The sequence below is a fragment of the Atractosteus spatula genome, chromosome 7 (genome assembly GCF_055471065.1).
Source record: "Atractosteus spatula isolate fAtrSpa1 chromosome 7, fAtrSpa1.hap1, whole genome shotgun sequence".
NCBI classification, from domain to species: domain Eukaryota; kingdom Metazoa; phylum Chordata; class Actinopteri; order Semionotiformes; family Lepisosteidae; genus Atractosteus; species Atractosteus spatula.
The window spans coordinates 6,338,887-6,356,878 of NC_142712.1; the positions used below are offsets into that span (position 1 = coordinate 6,338,887).

Below are 17,992 nucleotides of genomic sequence, written 5' to 3' on the forward strand. Positions count from 1 at the left end.
GTGTCGCGTTTTGCTGTTTCAATGGTCTTTAAAAATCCTAATTTGCTTTAATGTGGAATTATTCTCGTCACTTAAATCTTCCACACGCATTCTCTTAGTAATAAGCTTTTCGACACGGCATTAAAGAAATAGTTGATTTTTTACAAAAAAATATTGTATAAAATGAGAGCGCCACTAGCGGACGGCATTATACTGCTCAAAAACCGGAAAATGTGTCGCATTTAATTAATTCCCGGTCTATGTATTCGGTATTTCCTTACAGTCGCACATTCCCAATCGTCGCTTGCGCGCCCTCTATCGAACAAGGTCGCACACTGCAGCTCAGGAGATGAGAGGGATGTGAGATCCAACCATCCGATTTCTAACCGCTTCTTCCAAACCAGGGTCGCGGAGGAGGCGCTAGATTACTCCGGCAAGAAATGGGGCGCACGCAAAGAAGGGCAGACAAACACACACAGTACACAGACAGACACACACACACACACTCACACCAGCGCCTGTTTTCCCAGAAGCCAGCTAACCTACCCGCCTGTGTTCAGACTGTGGGAGGAAACTGGAGCACCCGGAGGAAACCCACGCTAACACGGGGAGACGATACAAACTCCACGCAGATAGCACCCCAGGTCCGGAATTGTCCGCCATGGTAACCACTGCGCCTCCGGGCTGAGGATAATCTGTAAGAATTTATTTGCTGCACAAATTCACTTTGTACCAAACCAAGGAACACCTCTGGTCAACGCAACATCCTCTTGGAAAGGTTCGCGTAGATATCAGTGCGTTTCACGGCTGCAGGACCGCCACTAATCTACTGTAGGTAAAGCCAGGAGCTTGGGTCGACGTTCTTCTCATATTTTTAAGGGAAAAAAAAAACTATTTGAAAATTATAACTAGAAGAAGCGTTATTCTTTCTAATTTCTTAGGCAACACTATCATCGGCCATGTTAATGAATCTCTATGTAACAGTGTCGCTGGTGTTAAAATCGCAAAAAATATCACATTTCTAGATCGATATCATTTAACAATAAAAAACAAAATTGAAAGCACGATAATATAATATAATGATCATACACTTTACATTTCTATTCATTTTTACGTACAAAGCAGAAGGTGTTTCCCCTACCTCGAACATACGATTAAAATTGTTCAAATACCATGTATTCATTACAGAAAGCAGCGGAGACAGTTATATCGCAAATAAAAAATGTATTTATTTCGAAGAGTACGGGATCATTGTGAATCAATAAAGACGTGTAAAAAAGCCGATGTAGTAATTTTGCAAATAAGTAAAGCATTTTAAAAATAGATTCTCATTGACAGTAACCAAGCCGATCCACCTGGCGCTGCTGGCTTGAACAGCTCTCAGACCTGTGATTGGCTAAACCCCCGAACAGCTCGGGCCGCGATTGGGTGAAGAGTGAGAATCGACTCTCTGATTGGGTAAAGCGCCACAGCGGAAGTTCCGAGAACATGTAGATACACAGGTGATGGATGTTCTTCTTGGTCCAAATGCTGTAGCCCCGGTTAACCATGTGTGCTGTATGAACACGCTGGATATACAGTAACACATCCATTGGTTTCCAATTACTGATCAATCTAAGAGAAGTCACACTGAGGTCAAAACTGAATAGCAGACAAAGAATGTCATGGCATCCACAGCGCGTTCCCGACTCCGATAGGTGCGCGCATCACGATCACATCGCGATACCCATTGCGACTGGCGCATCACTGGCCATAAATCGCAATATGACATACCGCGACAAAACGCCCCCGCCCCCATGTTGTGACACGGAGTCCACATATCGCGATATGACAGACGCCCCCAGCGCCTATATCGCAACATGAAGCCCGCATATCGCGATATGAAATACACCGACAAAAATGCCCCGGCCCCATGTCGCGACATGAAGCCCATATATCGCGATATGAAATATCCCGACAAAATGCCCCGCCCCCATGTCGCGACATGAAGCTCGTATATCGCGATATGAAATACCCCCGACAAAATGCCCCGCCCCCATGTCGCGACATGAAGCCCGTATATCGCGATATGAAATATCCCGACAAAATGCCCCGCCCCCATGTCGCGACATGAAGCCCGTATATCGCGATATGAAATACCCCCGACAAAATGCCCCGCCCCCATGTCGCGACATGAAGCCCGTATATCGCGATATGAAATACCCGGCCAAAATGCCCTGCCCCAGTGTCGCAACATGGAGTTCATATGTTGCGACACGTCCTACCTGGGTATATCATGTCCTGATATGAGACCTTTGCTGCGACAGCGGTGCCAGGGTGGCATGGAGGCAAGGCGCCAGTCGTGATATATACTGCCACGATGTACATGCGTTATACATGGGGTCCCTATCATGATGCTGCGGAGGTCTTGTCGCGATGGTATCCCACAGTTACGCATTTGGCAACAGCGTGTCACGGTAGGGAAAGAAAAGGAAACCGTGCCTTAGAAAATAAAAACCATAGATCTTACAATCACGGTGATTTTACATACATTACAACCACAGGTTTGTGTCATAGATGGTTAACTTGTTGGCATGCGTCATGTTAATCACATCTATGGAGGCTCATATGTTTATGGATATTGATTGTCTTTACAATGTGAAGGGTACGAACTGAACTGTAACAGAGCGCTTGAACTCGGCAGACGGGGTCACTGGAGGTCAAAGTCATCGTGCATGGTCACTTGATCACTGGAAAAACAAGGCGCTATATCTCGGAAACGAAAGCAGCACAAACGCTACTTTCAACAACACAAACCGGCACAAACGTAACACTAATGAATGAGGTGGGTTTAATTGTTTGTGCTGTCTGTAGGGGGGGGCAACTTCACGGAGTTTTTACCTTGTCTTTAAATATTCAGCGGACTTGAGCATAACATACCAGAAGAACGTGCACGCACGTAGGGGTTTCAGAGGTTGGAGTAAATGAATCGCCCGAAGGGTAATATCGAGTGAGGAGCCATGAGAATAAAAACTGCGAAGGTATTAAAATATTAAGTTCTAAAGATCTTGTTTGATCCTTCATGAGGCTTTTAAACTTGTATGAAACCCACGAAATTAGTATTGTACAAGCAAACGCGTGCACTGGGAAGCTCGATACATGCTCTGGGAAGCTGGGAAGCAGCTGGGAAATTACTTTCAACGGCACACACCGGCACAAACGCAGCACTAACGAAATGAGACCGGTTTGGTTTCCCTACGACATTGTAGGGGGGCTGAGTCACGACCCCGAAAAAACAAGGCTGTACATTTCGGAAACGAAAGCAGCACAAACGCTACTTTCAACAGCACAAACCGGCACAAACGTAGCACTAACGAATGAGGTGGGGGGGGGGGGACTTCACGGAGCTGTTTCTCCCTCGGCTTTCCCTGCTAATTGCAGTCATCAGAAAGTCTGCTTTGACGTGACTCTGACGCCCTCTCTGCTCTCGGGATTCCTCTGTCACGTGACGATCGGATCTCGATCGGCGCGAGAGCGATCACGGGGCCCAGAAGCCAGTGCGGGCGCGTCGAAAGCGCGGCGCGCTCGTTCCCGTGTCCACGCCGTGTACCCTGGGCGCGTTCGCGTGTGTCGGTTGCATGCCGACTCGTGTCGCCGTTGACCTTTTCGTCCGAGATGCTGTAATTCATACAGGAGAATCTTAGGTGCTGCTTCTGCGGCTGTCTCCCTCCATTTAATAGTCTTTTGGCAATGAAAGGCCATTTCTGTCGTGGTCATTTACTCTTCGGTCTCTTATTATTAAAAACCCGTTTCATCAAACCACAGAGGCCATCTCGCTTCTGTGTTAACGTGGTTTTCTTTGATCACTTCCATGCTTGTTCGTCTGCTTGTTTTGTTTTTGGAAATATATGTCCTGGGTTCCTGTCAACTTGTAACGTTATCTAGTGGGATGCAGTGCTCCGACACATTTATCTTTCTGGATGCTGCTGAGTAAAACAGTCGTTGTGTTTCTTATTTGAAGATGGTAGTGGAACAGGAGAGACGCGGTTGCCAGGTTTTGAACGAACTACATGCTGTAAAAACGGCTGACGGAAATACTCCCCGCTGACATTCGTATGCCCGGAGGATCAATTTACTGCTTGCATGAAAACGGCGGTTCACTTCAAGAGACAGCTTAATGGGGGAAACGTTGATAGATGTGCTGTTTGATAAATGCTAATTCATTCACCCTTATCAGATTCAGTTATGCCCATCGATAAACCGGGCTTTTATAATTTTATTGACACCATAAACAAAAACATTTCTTTAATGGAAAGTAGCCTTAATCCCCAGTGACCTTTTTACCGGAGGTTTTAGAAACCATCTCCAAGCTTCTGAAATGTCCCGACTGAATTAATGAAGCGTTTCTCTCTGTGTGGCGCGAATCCCAGAACCAGAGAGAACAAGAAGGACAGCTAACAATTCTTTGTTTGGAATTTCTCCAGTTTTCAGAGTTCAAGTTTCTGATCGAGCTTTTTTTTTTTTGCATAGGAAAGCACTCTACGATAATCTCTACAGTTTCCGAAATAAACTTTTCCCAGCCGACCTAGAGGCGGAATTTAGATTTTTTTTTCACTCGCGCTTAGCATCCCATACAATTACTTGTCTGAGCTCTCTGTCAGATCGCGGAACGGGAAGTGATTTAAGGCTTTGATTGGCCCTGAAGCGAATTGCTTAATTATATTGCGGTCCGATGGCAGAACCAGCGCAACAAATCATCCTGCCTGTGTTAGGTTATAAGGTAGGACCGTAAGGTACAGCAGTGCGGGGGAGTGAAATAATAGTCACCAGGTTGTTTTAGACCCATATCCGGGCTGAATTCGCCTGTCTTCCAGAGCTTTCCGTATCCACCGGGCTTTTCCAAGACAATTTAGAAAGCCGGCAGCACACAGTGGTACTGTATCTCCAACAAAAGTATAAAAAAAATCAAGTAAAAATTAAACAACACGTAAGACTTTTTAAATCATAAAAGGAATTCTTAGCCCTCACACCCGACATTTCTCTCCATCTCCTCCTACTGAATTCCCTCCAAAATGATCAAATCGCTCTGCTCACCCGTTCAGAGAATCTGAACGTCTCTCATTCTGACGTCTGAACTAGAGCAGATCGATTCCACGCATGGCAGAAGAGAGACAATACGCCCTTATTCGGCATAGGGAGCGTTGGGCACAGATCATGAAAAATGTTATACACTAGGTAGCCGCACAGGTTGTGAATACCGCATTAGACGAGAATCAGAAACATCAACTTTTTTTAAAAAATATATTTTTTTTGTACACACAACGCACACGCATTACCTAAGTTTGTAAGTTTACCTAAGCTCGTCGTCTCTTTTTCTTTTACTGAGCGGAAGGAGAGGACAGGCAGGTGGCCACAGTCGAACCACGGGCAAATTTAGACGCCATGCTGATGAATCGCCCGATTGGGCGCGATTGAGAAAGAAAACGAAGGAAAGAAAGGCAAAACGTGAGAACGGGAACAGGCAGTATTGACCTGCAAGCCCAGCATGCGATCCCTTGAGACAGAAGTAACTGCCGGGGTGAGCGAGGTCCTATTAGACTGTCAGAAGGGCTCTTAAGGAACAGATGAGCTCTTTCTGCCCACAGACGCACCTCATAAATAATGTACTGTGATTTGTCTCCCCCCGAAGATCAGCTCGACACATGATATTCTTATACAGCATAAAACATGTGTATCATCTAGAGGACATTTACAGATGATAGTGCTGTGAGGATTGTGGCTTGCTGGTGTTGTGAGACAGAAATAAGATTGCAAAGGAACAAGTGAGAGGTTTATTCCATGCTGAAAAGAGAAGCAGGAAAACAACCACGTTCCGGGTGTGGAGCCTTCTTCGGGTGAGAAGGCTCCACAGCCGATGTTTTCCTGTACATTTTAACTCAATGATCTGTGTACACTGAATTCTTCAACTGCTCCTAGTGTTCATGGTCACAAATTTAAAGCTCCTTCTTCTTCCAGTTGGCATGCTGTCCAGTCCATAAACTGACTGGTAATTCCTTATAGGAAAAATCAGGAAAAAAGCATGGATTGTAAGGGTGCAGTCTTAAGGGGTGAGTAAAGTTTTCCTCTTAGGATGGAACTGAAATCTTACGAACTTTGTTCTCAATTTGATTATATATATATCATATGTATATATTATATATACAATATGTATATACATTGAAGGTGACTATTATCCTGTATATTTAAGTACCTACATTCATAGTATTGCAAGTAGAAAAAAAAGCAAAAAGAAAAGGAATACTGACAGCTCCAGGACAAAAAAAGTCTGTAAGTTTATATCTTAAAAGTATCTTGCATGTGGCATTTATCTCTGGAAAGGTAAATAACAGGTTTATACATTTTTTCTCAAAGAACAAAAACTCTTTTATTTTGAAACCGAGGATATTTTCAACAACTTAAAAACAGACTTTGTGTCAGACGTAGAATGAATCCAACATTTATTTGAGACCCTATTCCTCTGCCAGGGCAATATTCTGAAAGCACAGAAAGGTTGTTTATTGTTGAAGATCCCAACGCCGAACAAACAGAACAAACAAACCGTGAAGCTACATAGAGAACACCGAAAATAAATTAAAATAAGGAGTTCTACACTCATCTTGTGGCACATTGTTTTGTATAGCACACTTCCTTTTGTTCACAGCACAATATTGAATACTTTCTCAGGTCCGGGTAAAATGCACTCCCGAAGCTTGTCGGTTTAAAGTCACGTCAGCAGTCATGTCCGATGGTCTGCTCCACGGCTTTTATTTCTGCCGCCACAGACCCCCGTCCCGCCTCTCCGAGCTCCGAGCTCCCCACACCGACGCCCGGCAGGTCACATGATTTGGCGCGGCATCCCGTATCCCGTCATGCCCGACTGCGACGCCCCGCGGTTGCTGCCCATCTGCAAGCCAATCAGGCTCTGGCCCTGGCGCAGCTGCTCCTCGGAGAACTCCCTGCGGTTCCCCTGGGCCTTCCTGTGGGGAAGCAGGGGGGGCTGTGAGTCAGCGTCTCGCTTGTGCAGGGCACGTGGCTCGCTGAGGTTGCTCCTCTAAAGCTATAATAGCCCGAGAAGCGCAGAACACGGCTCAGCACTGCCCCGACGCCACCGGCTATCATGCAGCGGAGTGGGGGTAGTTTTGAAGTGGGTCACTGCAGCACAAGGCAGCCAAGCTAGAGTTCATCGTTTCCCCACGGTTGAAGTGGCATGCAAACACAGGTTTCATTTGTCTCAGCTGGCTACCCCGACAAAACAACCACTACGTCTTGAGAAGTGATTCATAGAAATCAGAGAGTAGAGATAAGGAGGTCAAAGCTCAAACTGCGGCAATGTAATTGGGGTACCACAGGGGTCAGTACTCGGCCCAGTGCTCTTTCTAATTTTTGGAATAATGGAAGCAGTGGTTAATAGCTGTGAATTGGGCTATAACTGTGGTGGCGTTTTAGATCCGGGAAGCCACCTAACTCTGAAAGACTCAGCTGGACGAGATGGACAGGTGGGATTGCTTGTGTTGCAGTGGTGCCATGAGATCTGATTACGCAGTACCTGTGAAACCAGGTGTGATCTCCGCGATAATACCCATCATCCTTAGTTACTGCCACACTGCCCAGAGCCATGAGTGTCCTCTGTACTGCAGCCATGTCTTTGCCTGAGGGAGGTAGACAGAGAGGACACTGAACCCAACACAATGTCTGAGTTTCTGTTATTGCATTTTGCTGATAGTGTAGGGGAACATATTCCTCATGGTCTTCATTATGATTGCTACAGTAGGTCATAAAATAAAATACACTATTTTATTTTACTTTATATGGAACAGGATAATATTTTCAAAGATTTCACTGCACACGCCTAAAGCTATAGATTTTGTATTAAGCAGAGGTCAGAAATAAATAAGCACTGCTCTTTATCTGTTCTTGCGTTTCTGAGTGGACCACCCTGTGTAATGAAGGAATCCTACCTTCCCAGAGGTCCACGGTCTGGAAGATGTCTGTGGTGATCACACCATAGGCCTCCGCAGCTTTCAGGAACTGGGAGATCTTCTCCATCTGCTTGAAGGCCATCTGCGTCTCCGGGATCTTCTTGATGGGCTCCTTGCCTCGTGGGTAGAGGCTGTTTATCAGCCTGCACAGCACCTGGGGAGCGAGGACAGAACAAAAAAATAAAAAAAGCTCACAGAGCAGAATAGAAAAGGTCCTTGTCACGCCCTCTGCAGCCAGAGGGCGCTCCTTCTCTGTCCTGTCCCTGGTTTCCGGTCTGCTGTCCTTCCGGTCCCTCTCTTTCCCTTGGGCTATATATTTCCGGGTCTTGCACTCTGTCCTCGCTCAGCATTGACGTTCGGATGTCCTGAGACCCGCCTAGCACCAGGGCGCCCTACGTCCGCTCCCTGAGGGCATAGGTTTCTATACGGCAGTCCTGCCAGACTAATTCAACACACTGCCAAGCACAGCAGCGTCCTGTGAAGAAGTGGAAGCATCTTCCTGTAGTGCAGGTATCTTCACAACGAGCCCCAAGCCAGTTATTGTTATTGGGATGTTATTAGGAAATACAGAAATCCCTTGGTGTTACGAGCTACCACTTTACGACTTTTTGTTTATAAGAGATGTAGTAGTTCCTGTTTTTTCATTTTGTATACTTTCACTCTTACAAGATGGGCTCTCACAAAGCATTGCCGAGATGCTAACCAGGGGAGGAATTTACTTTTTATTTTTAATTTTTAATGATAAAGGCTTGTGGGCATTAAGTGCATATAGTACAGGATAGTACCTAATGTTTACACATTTGCTAACGACAGTAACAATTTAACTACTCTGCAGTAAATGAGCAGGAATGTTATTATTCTCCTACCTATTGTTTATGCACTGGCTCGTGACATTTAGTATGTTGTTTGAATAATTAACCAGGAGTCTAAATGTTTTCATACTGAGGTTCTGTGTGCTGTATTAAGGTAACGTTTGGGTGTCTGAGGTCGGGGACCAATCAGAGATTATGGGAATTAATGGGAAGTAATGGAAATTTAATACTCATTTAACAAGAGATTACTGTACTTATTACACTATTTAATATCTATTAAGATAGTAATTTGTTCAATTTCAGCAGCCCCATTCCTTGAGGGCTGAAAGGTAATGAGATTTTTGTTCCAAATGATCTCTAAATGTCTTAATTCACTTTTTTAATGGACACATTTAAATTGCTACAGGTCTTTCATGATTTCATGTTGTCTTCCAATACCTGCAGAATTGGGGTCTGTTCAGGACCAGGGTTAGACGCCCCTTCTTCAGTGCGGTTCATCTTCTAAATCCGAAAACATTCTAATGCTGTGAAATTGCTGCAAGTGATTTAATCGTCTCCTCCTGTGCCTGCTCTGTATCAGCTTAGATTCACACTTTGCAGCTTCCATCTGTGGGATTACGACTGAGCACCTCTCCATCAGAATACCCCCGTAAAGGTGTTCATACATGTGTTCATCTCAACACTGGTAGAAGGAGTTCAGAACGAGTTTTGTTGTTAATGAGTTCTGTTAATAACAAAGCTCTCTGAGTTTCCATCTTACTTTTTTATCCAAACAGGAAGCACTGAATCTCACAAGTCAGCTATTCACTTCTCTCTCATAATCTCCTGGGGGCTTTAAGGAACTGGTATATGTGACCACTGACAGACTTGTATTCAAACAGATTAGGCAGTTAACACTGGTCGATGTGGGTTTACGTATAATGACCAAAAGGGTTCACCTAGCAGACAAATGTTCTTTGGAACAAAAAGGGAATAATCATGCATTAGCATGCAAAGAAAAATAATGAAGGAAGCAACTGCACATTCTTGTTTTCGGTCCAGATTAAGCTCACTTTGTGTCTGATGGCTTGTCTTGAAAGATCTGCTGTCATACTAGCAAGGACTGGACCCCTGTCACCCACACGACTTTCGCTATCCTCCAGCCAATGTGCAGCGCCCAGTGACCACGCAGTAAGACACCACCCCCCACCCCCCTTCAGCCCCGTACTCACTGTCCCGTCCATTAACCAGATCTGGAAGCTGGATTTGCCGGGCTGTGGCCGCTCCACGTTCCCGCCACACTGCGCTATGATCCAGTCCACCAGCCTGGCCTCCAGCTCAGGGTCGTACTTCTGCTCGATCTTCTCCTGCACCTCGCGGCTCAGGCCATAGCTCGGTCCTCGATTGGCCATGACTGCAGCGCGCAGTGATTTATCTGTGTTAACAGCACCCTTGTCATCCATCTATCCATCTCCTCACTGCTTCGTCCAAATCAGGGTCGCGGGGGAGCTGGAGCCTGTCCCAGCAAGCAACAGGTGCAAGGCAGGACACACCCTGGACTGGATGCCAGTCCGTCACAGGACACACACACACACAAACACACACTCACACGAGGTGCAATTTGCACTGAAGCCAATTAACCCACCAGCATGTCTTTGATGGCATCCAATTTCTATAGTATGCTTCTTAGTTCACAAGGTTTGTTTGGACAAAGTTCCTAAATCACTCTCATTTAGAGACTTAATTACTCTAATAATTTGTGACAGCCGCGTCTTTTGTGCAGTTTTTTTTAGAACTATTCCAATTCTGGTTTGCATTTATTCGTTTGTCTCCAAGAAGGACCAATGCTAGCACAGTGCAGCAGATTGTGCTCTGCTTGAAAATATGAGTGCACGAAATAAGGAAAGTATAAAAATAATTTTGCACACTCTGATGCTTCCTTGTCAGGTGTAAATCAACCCGACCTGGCGGAAGAGCTCAGGCAATTTTCTGCTAGGGAAATTTTTGTTTTGCGCTCCTCTCCAGAGCCGGCCCGAGTCTGCTCTCCTCTGGGTGTGGTCCTGTCAATCCAACCCGAAAGAATGAAACCAGGCAGAAATACGTAAAAATACCTAGTTCGGAAATGCCTCTTCTTTACTTCATCATTTAGAGATGCTCTGAAAAATGTATTCCGACATATTTTTCACTAACTGGAATTATAATCGATAATCGGGCAGTACTACAAGTGACAGAGGAGGAGCGCTCTTCCTCTGTTTAGATTCCCCCTGGGAATAGTTTCTGTATTTTCCGATACTGCGCGAGTGAAACGTAACCGACAACTCGCACAGGGCTGTTGCTCTGCATTATAAAATGAAATAGATGTTAAGTGCTCCGGTGCTGTGAGAGACAGTGAAGCAGTGTGCCACTTTCCCAAGACCAAATTACACGTTACCTTGAAAAATGTAGAGTTCAAGTTACGATTCTTACAAAACAAAAGAGGAATCTCTAAGATTCGTCCCTCGTCGTCTGCGCTGCAGTGACGATGCTGTATCAAGGCAGCAGTCTGCTACGGGCATTTTACTGCTGACAGAAACGCTGTGCCAATACTGTGGCGCATTTAAAAGTGAAGCTCAGGATGTCTGAGTAGCCCGGGCCGGCCGACTGAGGGAAGACATCATTTGCTTTATTTTAAGCGACGTTAATAACAATAATTATAAACTACAGTCGCGTCCGAAGCCAAGTCCGGAGAAGATCAGTAGGATCAGTATTTTTTCGGACCATCTTGAAGTTGCATCCTATCATTAAAATAAACGTGGTCTGTAATAAAACATCTTATTTATGTTAACAGTGCATGTTCGTACTCACTGCAGAACAGCGGATGTGAGGGCTCATACAATGATCTCCTTTCCACACCCGCGGCTTCCTCTGTCCGAAGAGTTTTGTCCTTTGAGTTGCTGAAACGCTGGACAGCGGCATGGCTATAAACAGGGAGTGCCGTGGGTGGGGCGAAGCTGACGTCACTGCGAGCTCCAGGCTTGCGGGGGGGGGTGGAGGGTCCCGCAAGGGAGGGGACACTAGTCCCAGCTGGTCGGGTCTCCGCTGGGCTTTCTGACTGGAACAGGGGGAGGAGAGGGGCTGACCGTGTGCAAATTAAAAAGCATAAAATACGAAACAACAGCTATCCTTAGAATTTCGACCAGTTTCGAACGATGCGATAACACGGACACTTTAAGGAAGAGAGAGAGAAAAAAGGTTTTTGTTCTTTGAGTGTGATGCAAGTAGAGTAAATGTCGTCTTTGATCTGTCGTTTCCAGGGATTAAAGCCCTGCCCAGCGGGGGTACATTATGATAACTGTTGTCATGCTTCAGGTGTGGAATATTCCTATTTGTACCCAAGCTCTTTCGGCACATCTAAATGTAAATGTGCGCGCCAGTGGGTGACGGGATGTTGGCGCTGTTCGCAGCCCGGACTGGGGTGCCCTTCTGTGTGGAGGTTTCATGTTCTCCCTGTGTCCCCTGTGGTTATGTTCCCAGACACCCCCACCACACTGGCTAATGCATTGGTGGCAGCTGTTGATGAATCAGTGTCTCTGAAAACCCTCTGGTGCGTGCAGCTGCAGTGGGCTGGTTTCCCCTCCAGGGCGCAGTTTAGTCTTGTGCCCTGTGCTTCTGTGACAGGGTCCGGTTTGTCTCAACCCCCTGCTTGTTATGCCGAGGACGGGAGCAAGGGCAGTTTCTTAAGACTGTGTGGAATGCATGGTTTCATCAGCTCTGTGAGTATTGAAGAGGCTCAGCTCGGACACGACGGCGTCGGAGCGGCAATGAGGAACCCGGGATCTGAGGACGGTGGGCCAGCAGTTTGCTTTAGGGGCTGTGAGATCCTGAAGAAGAGTCTGTAGAATTCAGCTGAGGTTGGGCACATTTCTGAAACGGTTCAGCACATCAGTGCACAATTCCAGTCCTCAAGGGCCAGAATGCAGTGGGTTTTTTAGGTCTGTTTAAACCCTCAGTACACGAGGACCTCTGGAAAGTGGTAAACAGGCCTAATTAAGCAAACAGTCTGCTCAGTTGTGCCTTAAGAGTGGAGCCAGAGCAGACCTGTGGCTCTCAGGGCAGGGACTGTGCATGTGCTCTTTCACAGTCACCGCCGATGTTATAGGCCAACAGGTGACCTTTTCAGAATAATGTAAAAGATGTGAGCTAAATGACTTGACTCAGTGCTCCCCTCACTGCTCCAATCTGAAGCAACGCGATGCAGCAGAAGTCATGGTACTTCCTTCTTAATATTCTTTCAGTGCCTCAGAGAGGGATACTGATAAGATGAGAAGCCATGAACTTTCTGAAGATCAGAAAATGCTGTTCAAAACTCATCGGTATTCGGAAAAAGAGGATTGCAGAGTCTGCCATTTTCTGATGCAGATTTAATTTTGTATGTCCGCAGAGCTACAGAATAAAACCGCTTCAAGCATTTACAAGACGTTATATTATTATTTCTATGCGTGTCCTTGATTTGCAAGCGTAGCACCAATGATCTGTGTCTGGATTCCAGCCCAAGAGTGCGGTGAGGCTGTGCTGGAGGACACTGGGCATGCTGTCTGGCCTCCTGCCACCCGGCAGGCTGGCTGTGCTGTGCTGTGCTGTGCGACTTCAGGTTCCTTCTCGTGTCCACTGTGCGGGTGAGCAGGGCCTGTTCAGCGCCTTCCTGTCTGGCCCTGGAGGTGGACCCCAGCGCTCCTCAGCATGTCCATATACGCCTTGTTATTTTCACTGATGGGATGAAACACACGGCCCGTCAGGGTGTTTAGAATACAATGCAATATAATCTCACTCTTTAGACACGTCCTTCATGCCTTACGTCCCATATGCACTTAGTCTCCAAGCTTAAAAATAGATATGGAAAAGAGTTCCCAGGACAGTGGGCACATTGACTCTGAACCCTTGAACCCACTTAAGCATTAGGGTTTTGAGCTCATAATGGTACAATTGCCCATATTTGTAAAGGGCCTTTTATCCCACAAGATCCCAGAATGCTTCAGATATAGGAAGGGGAACCACTTCCTCCACCATTGAAGTGCGGCCACACTACAGAGCACGTCAAGTGTAGAGGTGATACATCACTTCATCAGCTGATTTAAGGGGAAAATTTAGAAAGACCGCATTGGGCAAGCCCGAGTGTAAATTCTGATGAGACTCAGGGGTTAACATCGTACTTAACACAGCCAAGTAATCAGGACCTCCGTGTAATATCTCATCCATATTTTGGACCAAAGGAGAACACATCCTACTGGTCCACGGGTGCCACTTACAGCAACCTGGTGTTTCTTACCACCAAAACCCACTGGTGGGCCGCATGACTGGTAGAAACCCAGTCACGTTGGTTCTCAGCAGTGGCCGCACACTCACTTCATTTTGGAAAGCAAAATAGGGAAAAAAGCTGTGAGGGTGCTGTCAGGAGTTTCCTGTGAATAGGAAGCCTCACTCTAAACTTCCTCTGGGGTTATGGGAAATAAGCTTGGCGGGCATCCTAGGATGACATTATAAACATACAGCAAAGACAAGTGTGTCCCTGTGCTCCTAGCCAACATCTTATACTTAACCCCGATGAAGGACTTGTTTTGATTTGTATCCAACATGGTAACAAAAGACAGGTCTGAAATGTCCAGGTATCCTTTATTAAAACGGATTATGTCTGTACTCTTTGTCTTCACCTGAATCGTATCCCAGCAATACTGAGGGCCAGAGCTCCTCCAGACCAGGAGGATTAATGAGGAAGGGGCCGGCTGCTCTCATGGAAATGGGCAATTTATTCGCCAGCATGTCTGTGAGAGCTGGGAGGAAACCAGAGCCCAGAACCCTGGAGCTCTGAGGCCGCGGTGCTGATCACCAAACCCCCCCTAGACCGAGTCTGGAAGGAGAACCCAGGGCTCATGGACTTACATGGCAACAGACGGATCGAACATCAGCGAGCCCATGTCCATGTAATATTGAGCATTAGTCCGCAGCGTTGTCCAGTATTCATTCACCTGCAATGCAAAACAAACATATAGGAGACATTTTCAAATGCCACAGGACAAGTATTTTTAGGTTAGGGTTGGAGAATGATCATCATCCCGAAGGTTAATTCATTATCAATAATGCCACCCATGTATACATTTGTCTTTATCCAGTACAGGATTACAGGGAAACTATCCCGGAAAGTAACAGGCACAAGGTAGGATAAACCTGGACTGGACAGGATACCAGTCCATCGCAGGGCAGACACACACTCACACAAGCACCAAGTTTCCCAGAAGCCAAAAAGCCTACCAGTATGGCTTTGGACTGTGGGCGCATTTTAAACAAACAAACAAAACACAGCTGACTTTATTTCAGTTTCTTAATGTTTTTGACAATCAAGAGAGCTAAGAACAGGTGCAAAATAATTTCCGTTTCTCCTGTATTTCTCAGAAGTAACAAATTAGTCTTCATGTCAGTATGGGGAACATGTGACAGCCACAGTCAGTTCAGATTGGGAGGAAACGGCAGAGCAGAACACAGAGTGTCTCTGAAGGTTGGAGCGGAGCTCTGGGACAGTTCAGAGGCAGGCTGGGGTGCAGTATTTTGAGAGTTTGAGATCTTTGGCAATACCTGCATCGCAGCTGCCTGCAGGACAGGATTGAATCGGAAGTGTGTGGGAACTGCAGCACATACTGTATCAATCATTCTTTAAATAACGCACAGAGCCGAAGCAGCATGTTCATTCCAATATGAGAAAATATCTAGCATATTGCTGCATAAGTTTCTGAAAGGCTCTTTTCTTTTGCCTGATTGCACCTTGTATATGCGGATAACAATTAAACAGCTAGTTAGAGGAAGTGTTTTCTATTGTGCTGTACCTGTTCCCTGACTGTGTATCCCCATTGATTCTGTGAGTGATTGGGGTCCCAGTACCCATCGTGTGAATACTGCGCTTGTCTTTTTAGCCGGATGAATTGATTAGCATCTTCCTCTTTCATGAACGGAGCACCTGAGACGCCTGTTTTTCCAAAAGACAAAAAAAAAAACCCCAGCAATTCAATGCACTGAAAACATGTTTGTTTTTATTGAGAACATTTTTGGCAATCGGGAAATTGAGAAATATTTAAACATGCTTCCACCATTAAAGCTGGTCTTTTGTTGCGATGCATGCAGGTGAATTGATTAATTTGGTAAAGTCGTCAAGGTGAAGTTCATTTATTTTAAATGTGTTCCAGAACATGTTGTATTAAAATGATTTATAGAACTGTCATAGCGAGATAGTTTCATTTACACAACAGAATCCTGAAATTTAAATACAGACATACCATTTAACATTAGATTTTGATACATTGCTGGAACATAGCTCTCTTGCTCAGAATTCCCAAACTTTCATTTAAAAAATTCAAGTCATTAAAGAAGAAAGGTCTTACCACTCAGAAGGACTGCTGCCAGCAAAATCTGACTCCTCATTACAGACATGGCCCTGAGAGGGAAGAAAGTGCTTGTTCTATTAATAAAAAAATTCTTCTTAATAAATCTGGCTCTAAAGATGTTGAATGCCGCAGACGGAACAGTAAGTAAAGGTGTGCTCCGAGTCTGACCAGTTTCGGACCTTTGTTAGTTTTTGTAAACTCTGCCCCATATCTCATGTCTCCTGCCCTTTGGACAGCGAGACGTCAGCGTACTGCTCTGTGTTGGAAGTTCCAGCCCCTTGAGTGATTACAGTTCATTTCCAACACATCACTCTGAAAGGTCATTCACTGCCATTAAAACCGCTGCCCGAGCTTTGAAGTCACTGTTCTAAAACAGACCGCGCTCCATTAAACACACCTAAATGGAGGAGGGGTGTATTTATAAGCAACACTCAAGACTGAAAAACAGATTTGACTTTTTCGGTACTTTGCCCTACCAATACTCCAGATAAGGTCCATTATGGTTATGGAAAGATTTTAAGATTACAGCTTTTCGTCTATCAAACATGCAGAAAAAAAGAATTGTGACTTAAGTTTTAAGAGAACTCGCACAGTGGTTAATGGAGCAGATTTTAACAAGCCATCTTTAAAAGCTTGTCATTTACCGTGTGCTTCCCAAATAACACAGGGATTGCAATATAGCAGAATACCTCAACACTATCTTCGCTTCAGAACATGTTAGTTATAGAAGTGAACATACCGAGTTTACGCTTTAAAACCTCATTAATGAAAAAGACATGGTTTATACAAAGCTAAAAACTCTAAAAGTTAAAATAAAGGAATAGAGACGCTATCTGCCAACAGTCCCGGTTCCAAAGCCAGATTCAGTCATGCTGCTCATTTTGTCTTCCCTGCATTCCTAACGATCAAAACTCCATATTTAAACTCCTGTTTAAAAAGGTTATGCTGGATTTTCCATCATTGTATTTGTACACCAGAACACATCACAAAGTACACCACGTAAATCAAGAGACAAAACATCTCAAAACAAATCATTTTCAGGTTACCTTCGGCTGAAGAGGTCTCACTCCCTCGCGTTTCTGCCTGACTGGTAAGGATTCTCTGGAAACCATTCACTTACCTAAACGACACCATCTACTCATGAATCGTAGTAGACTAAGGTTTACTGCAGGATGCAATGTGTGAAACAGAGAGGGCTTTCACAAGCAAAAAAAAACGTTTTCTAACTTTGCTGAGCTTTGCAGAACAAACCATCAGTGTGTGCATTTGCTTTTGTGCCAGCTTACTGGAGGGGAAAAAAGCAAGACTGATATATTTACACATTACAGAAAATGTTTTTTAATGGCTCCAGAAACCCACAGTAGTAAGAAAAAGCTGTGTAAAAATCTGTTCATAACCATCGTAATCATGAAAAGGTTCTTACACATTGCATTAGTGTGTTCAGGTCTGTAAAACAAAAATTACTTAATTTCTTTTCCAGTAAAAGTATTTTGATTCTGGAAATAGAGAACAAAATGAAACATACAATTATACAGTTTTTATTAATTAGCTCAGCACCTGAGTTTTCCTGTTGTATTTACTGAATTAACATTCATTAAGCAGTACTAAGCCTGCTCCCTCACTCCTAGCTGAGAATGCTATGAAAGGGTCTTTCATTTAACTGTGGGCTAGAGGAAAGATTTCTAAAAGGCTGCTTCAACATCCACAGAGCAAAGGCTACCTCCACAGGAATTTATGTTCCAGGACTTAAGCAAACAAACAGGAAGAAATGCATGTTGCCCAAGAAAAGTTTTCCACCTACACAAAAAAGAGAAAA

The 17,992-nt window shown here is 44.9% G+C and overlaps 2 protein-coding genes across 2 annotated transcripts; both read right to left on the reverse strand.

Annotated features, from left to right (window-relative positions):
- Positions 1-6,440: 6,440 nt before the first annotated feature.
- tagln3b (transgelin 3b) lies at positions 6,441-11,693 on the reverse strand. The gene is made up of 5 exons (XM_088921487.1): positions 11,612-11,693; positions 10,000-10,202; positions 7,956-8,130; positions 7,544-7,646; positions 6,441-6,974 (listed from the first exon to the last, which is right to left on the reverse strand). The coding sequence occupies exons 2-5, from the start codon at positions 10,177-10,179 to the stop codon at positions 6,833-6,835; spliced, it is 600 nt and encodes a 199-aa protein (XP_088777613.1). The 5' UTR covers positions 10,180-10,202; positions 11,612-11,693; the 3' UTR covers positions 6,441-6,832.
- A 1,462-nt stretch (positions 11,694-13,155) lies between these two features.
- Positions 13,156-16,456, reverse strand: LOC148830306 (uncharacterized protein C3orf85-like). The gene is made up of 4 exons (XM_088920489.1): positions 16,174-16,456; positions 15,622-15,761; positions 14,684-14,769; positions 13,156-13,513 (listed from the first exon to the last, which is right to left on the reverse strand). The coding sequence occupies exons 1-4, from the start codon at positions 16,220-16,222 to the stop codon at positions 13,438-13,440; spliced, it is 351 nt and encodes a 116-aa protein (XP_088776615.1). The 5' UTR covers positions 16,223-16,456; the 3' UTR covers positions 13,156-13,437.
- Between the last annotated feature and the right edge of the window lie 1,536 nt (positions 16,457-17,992).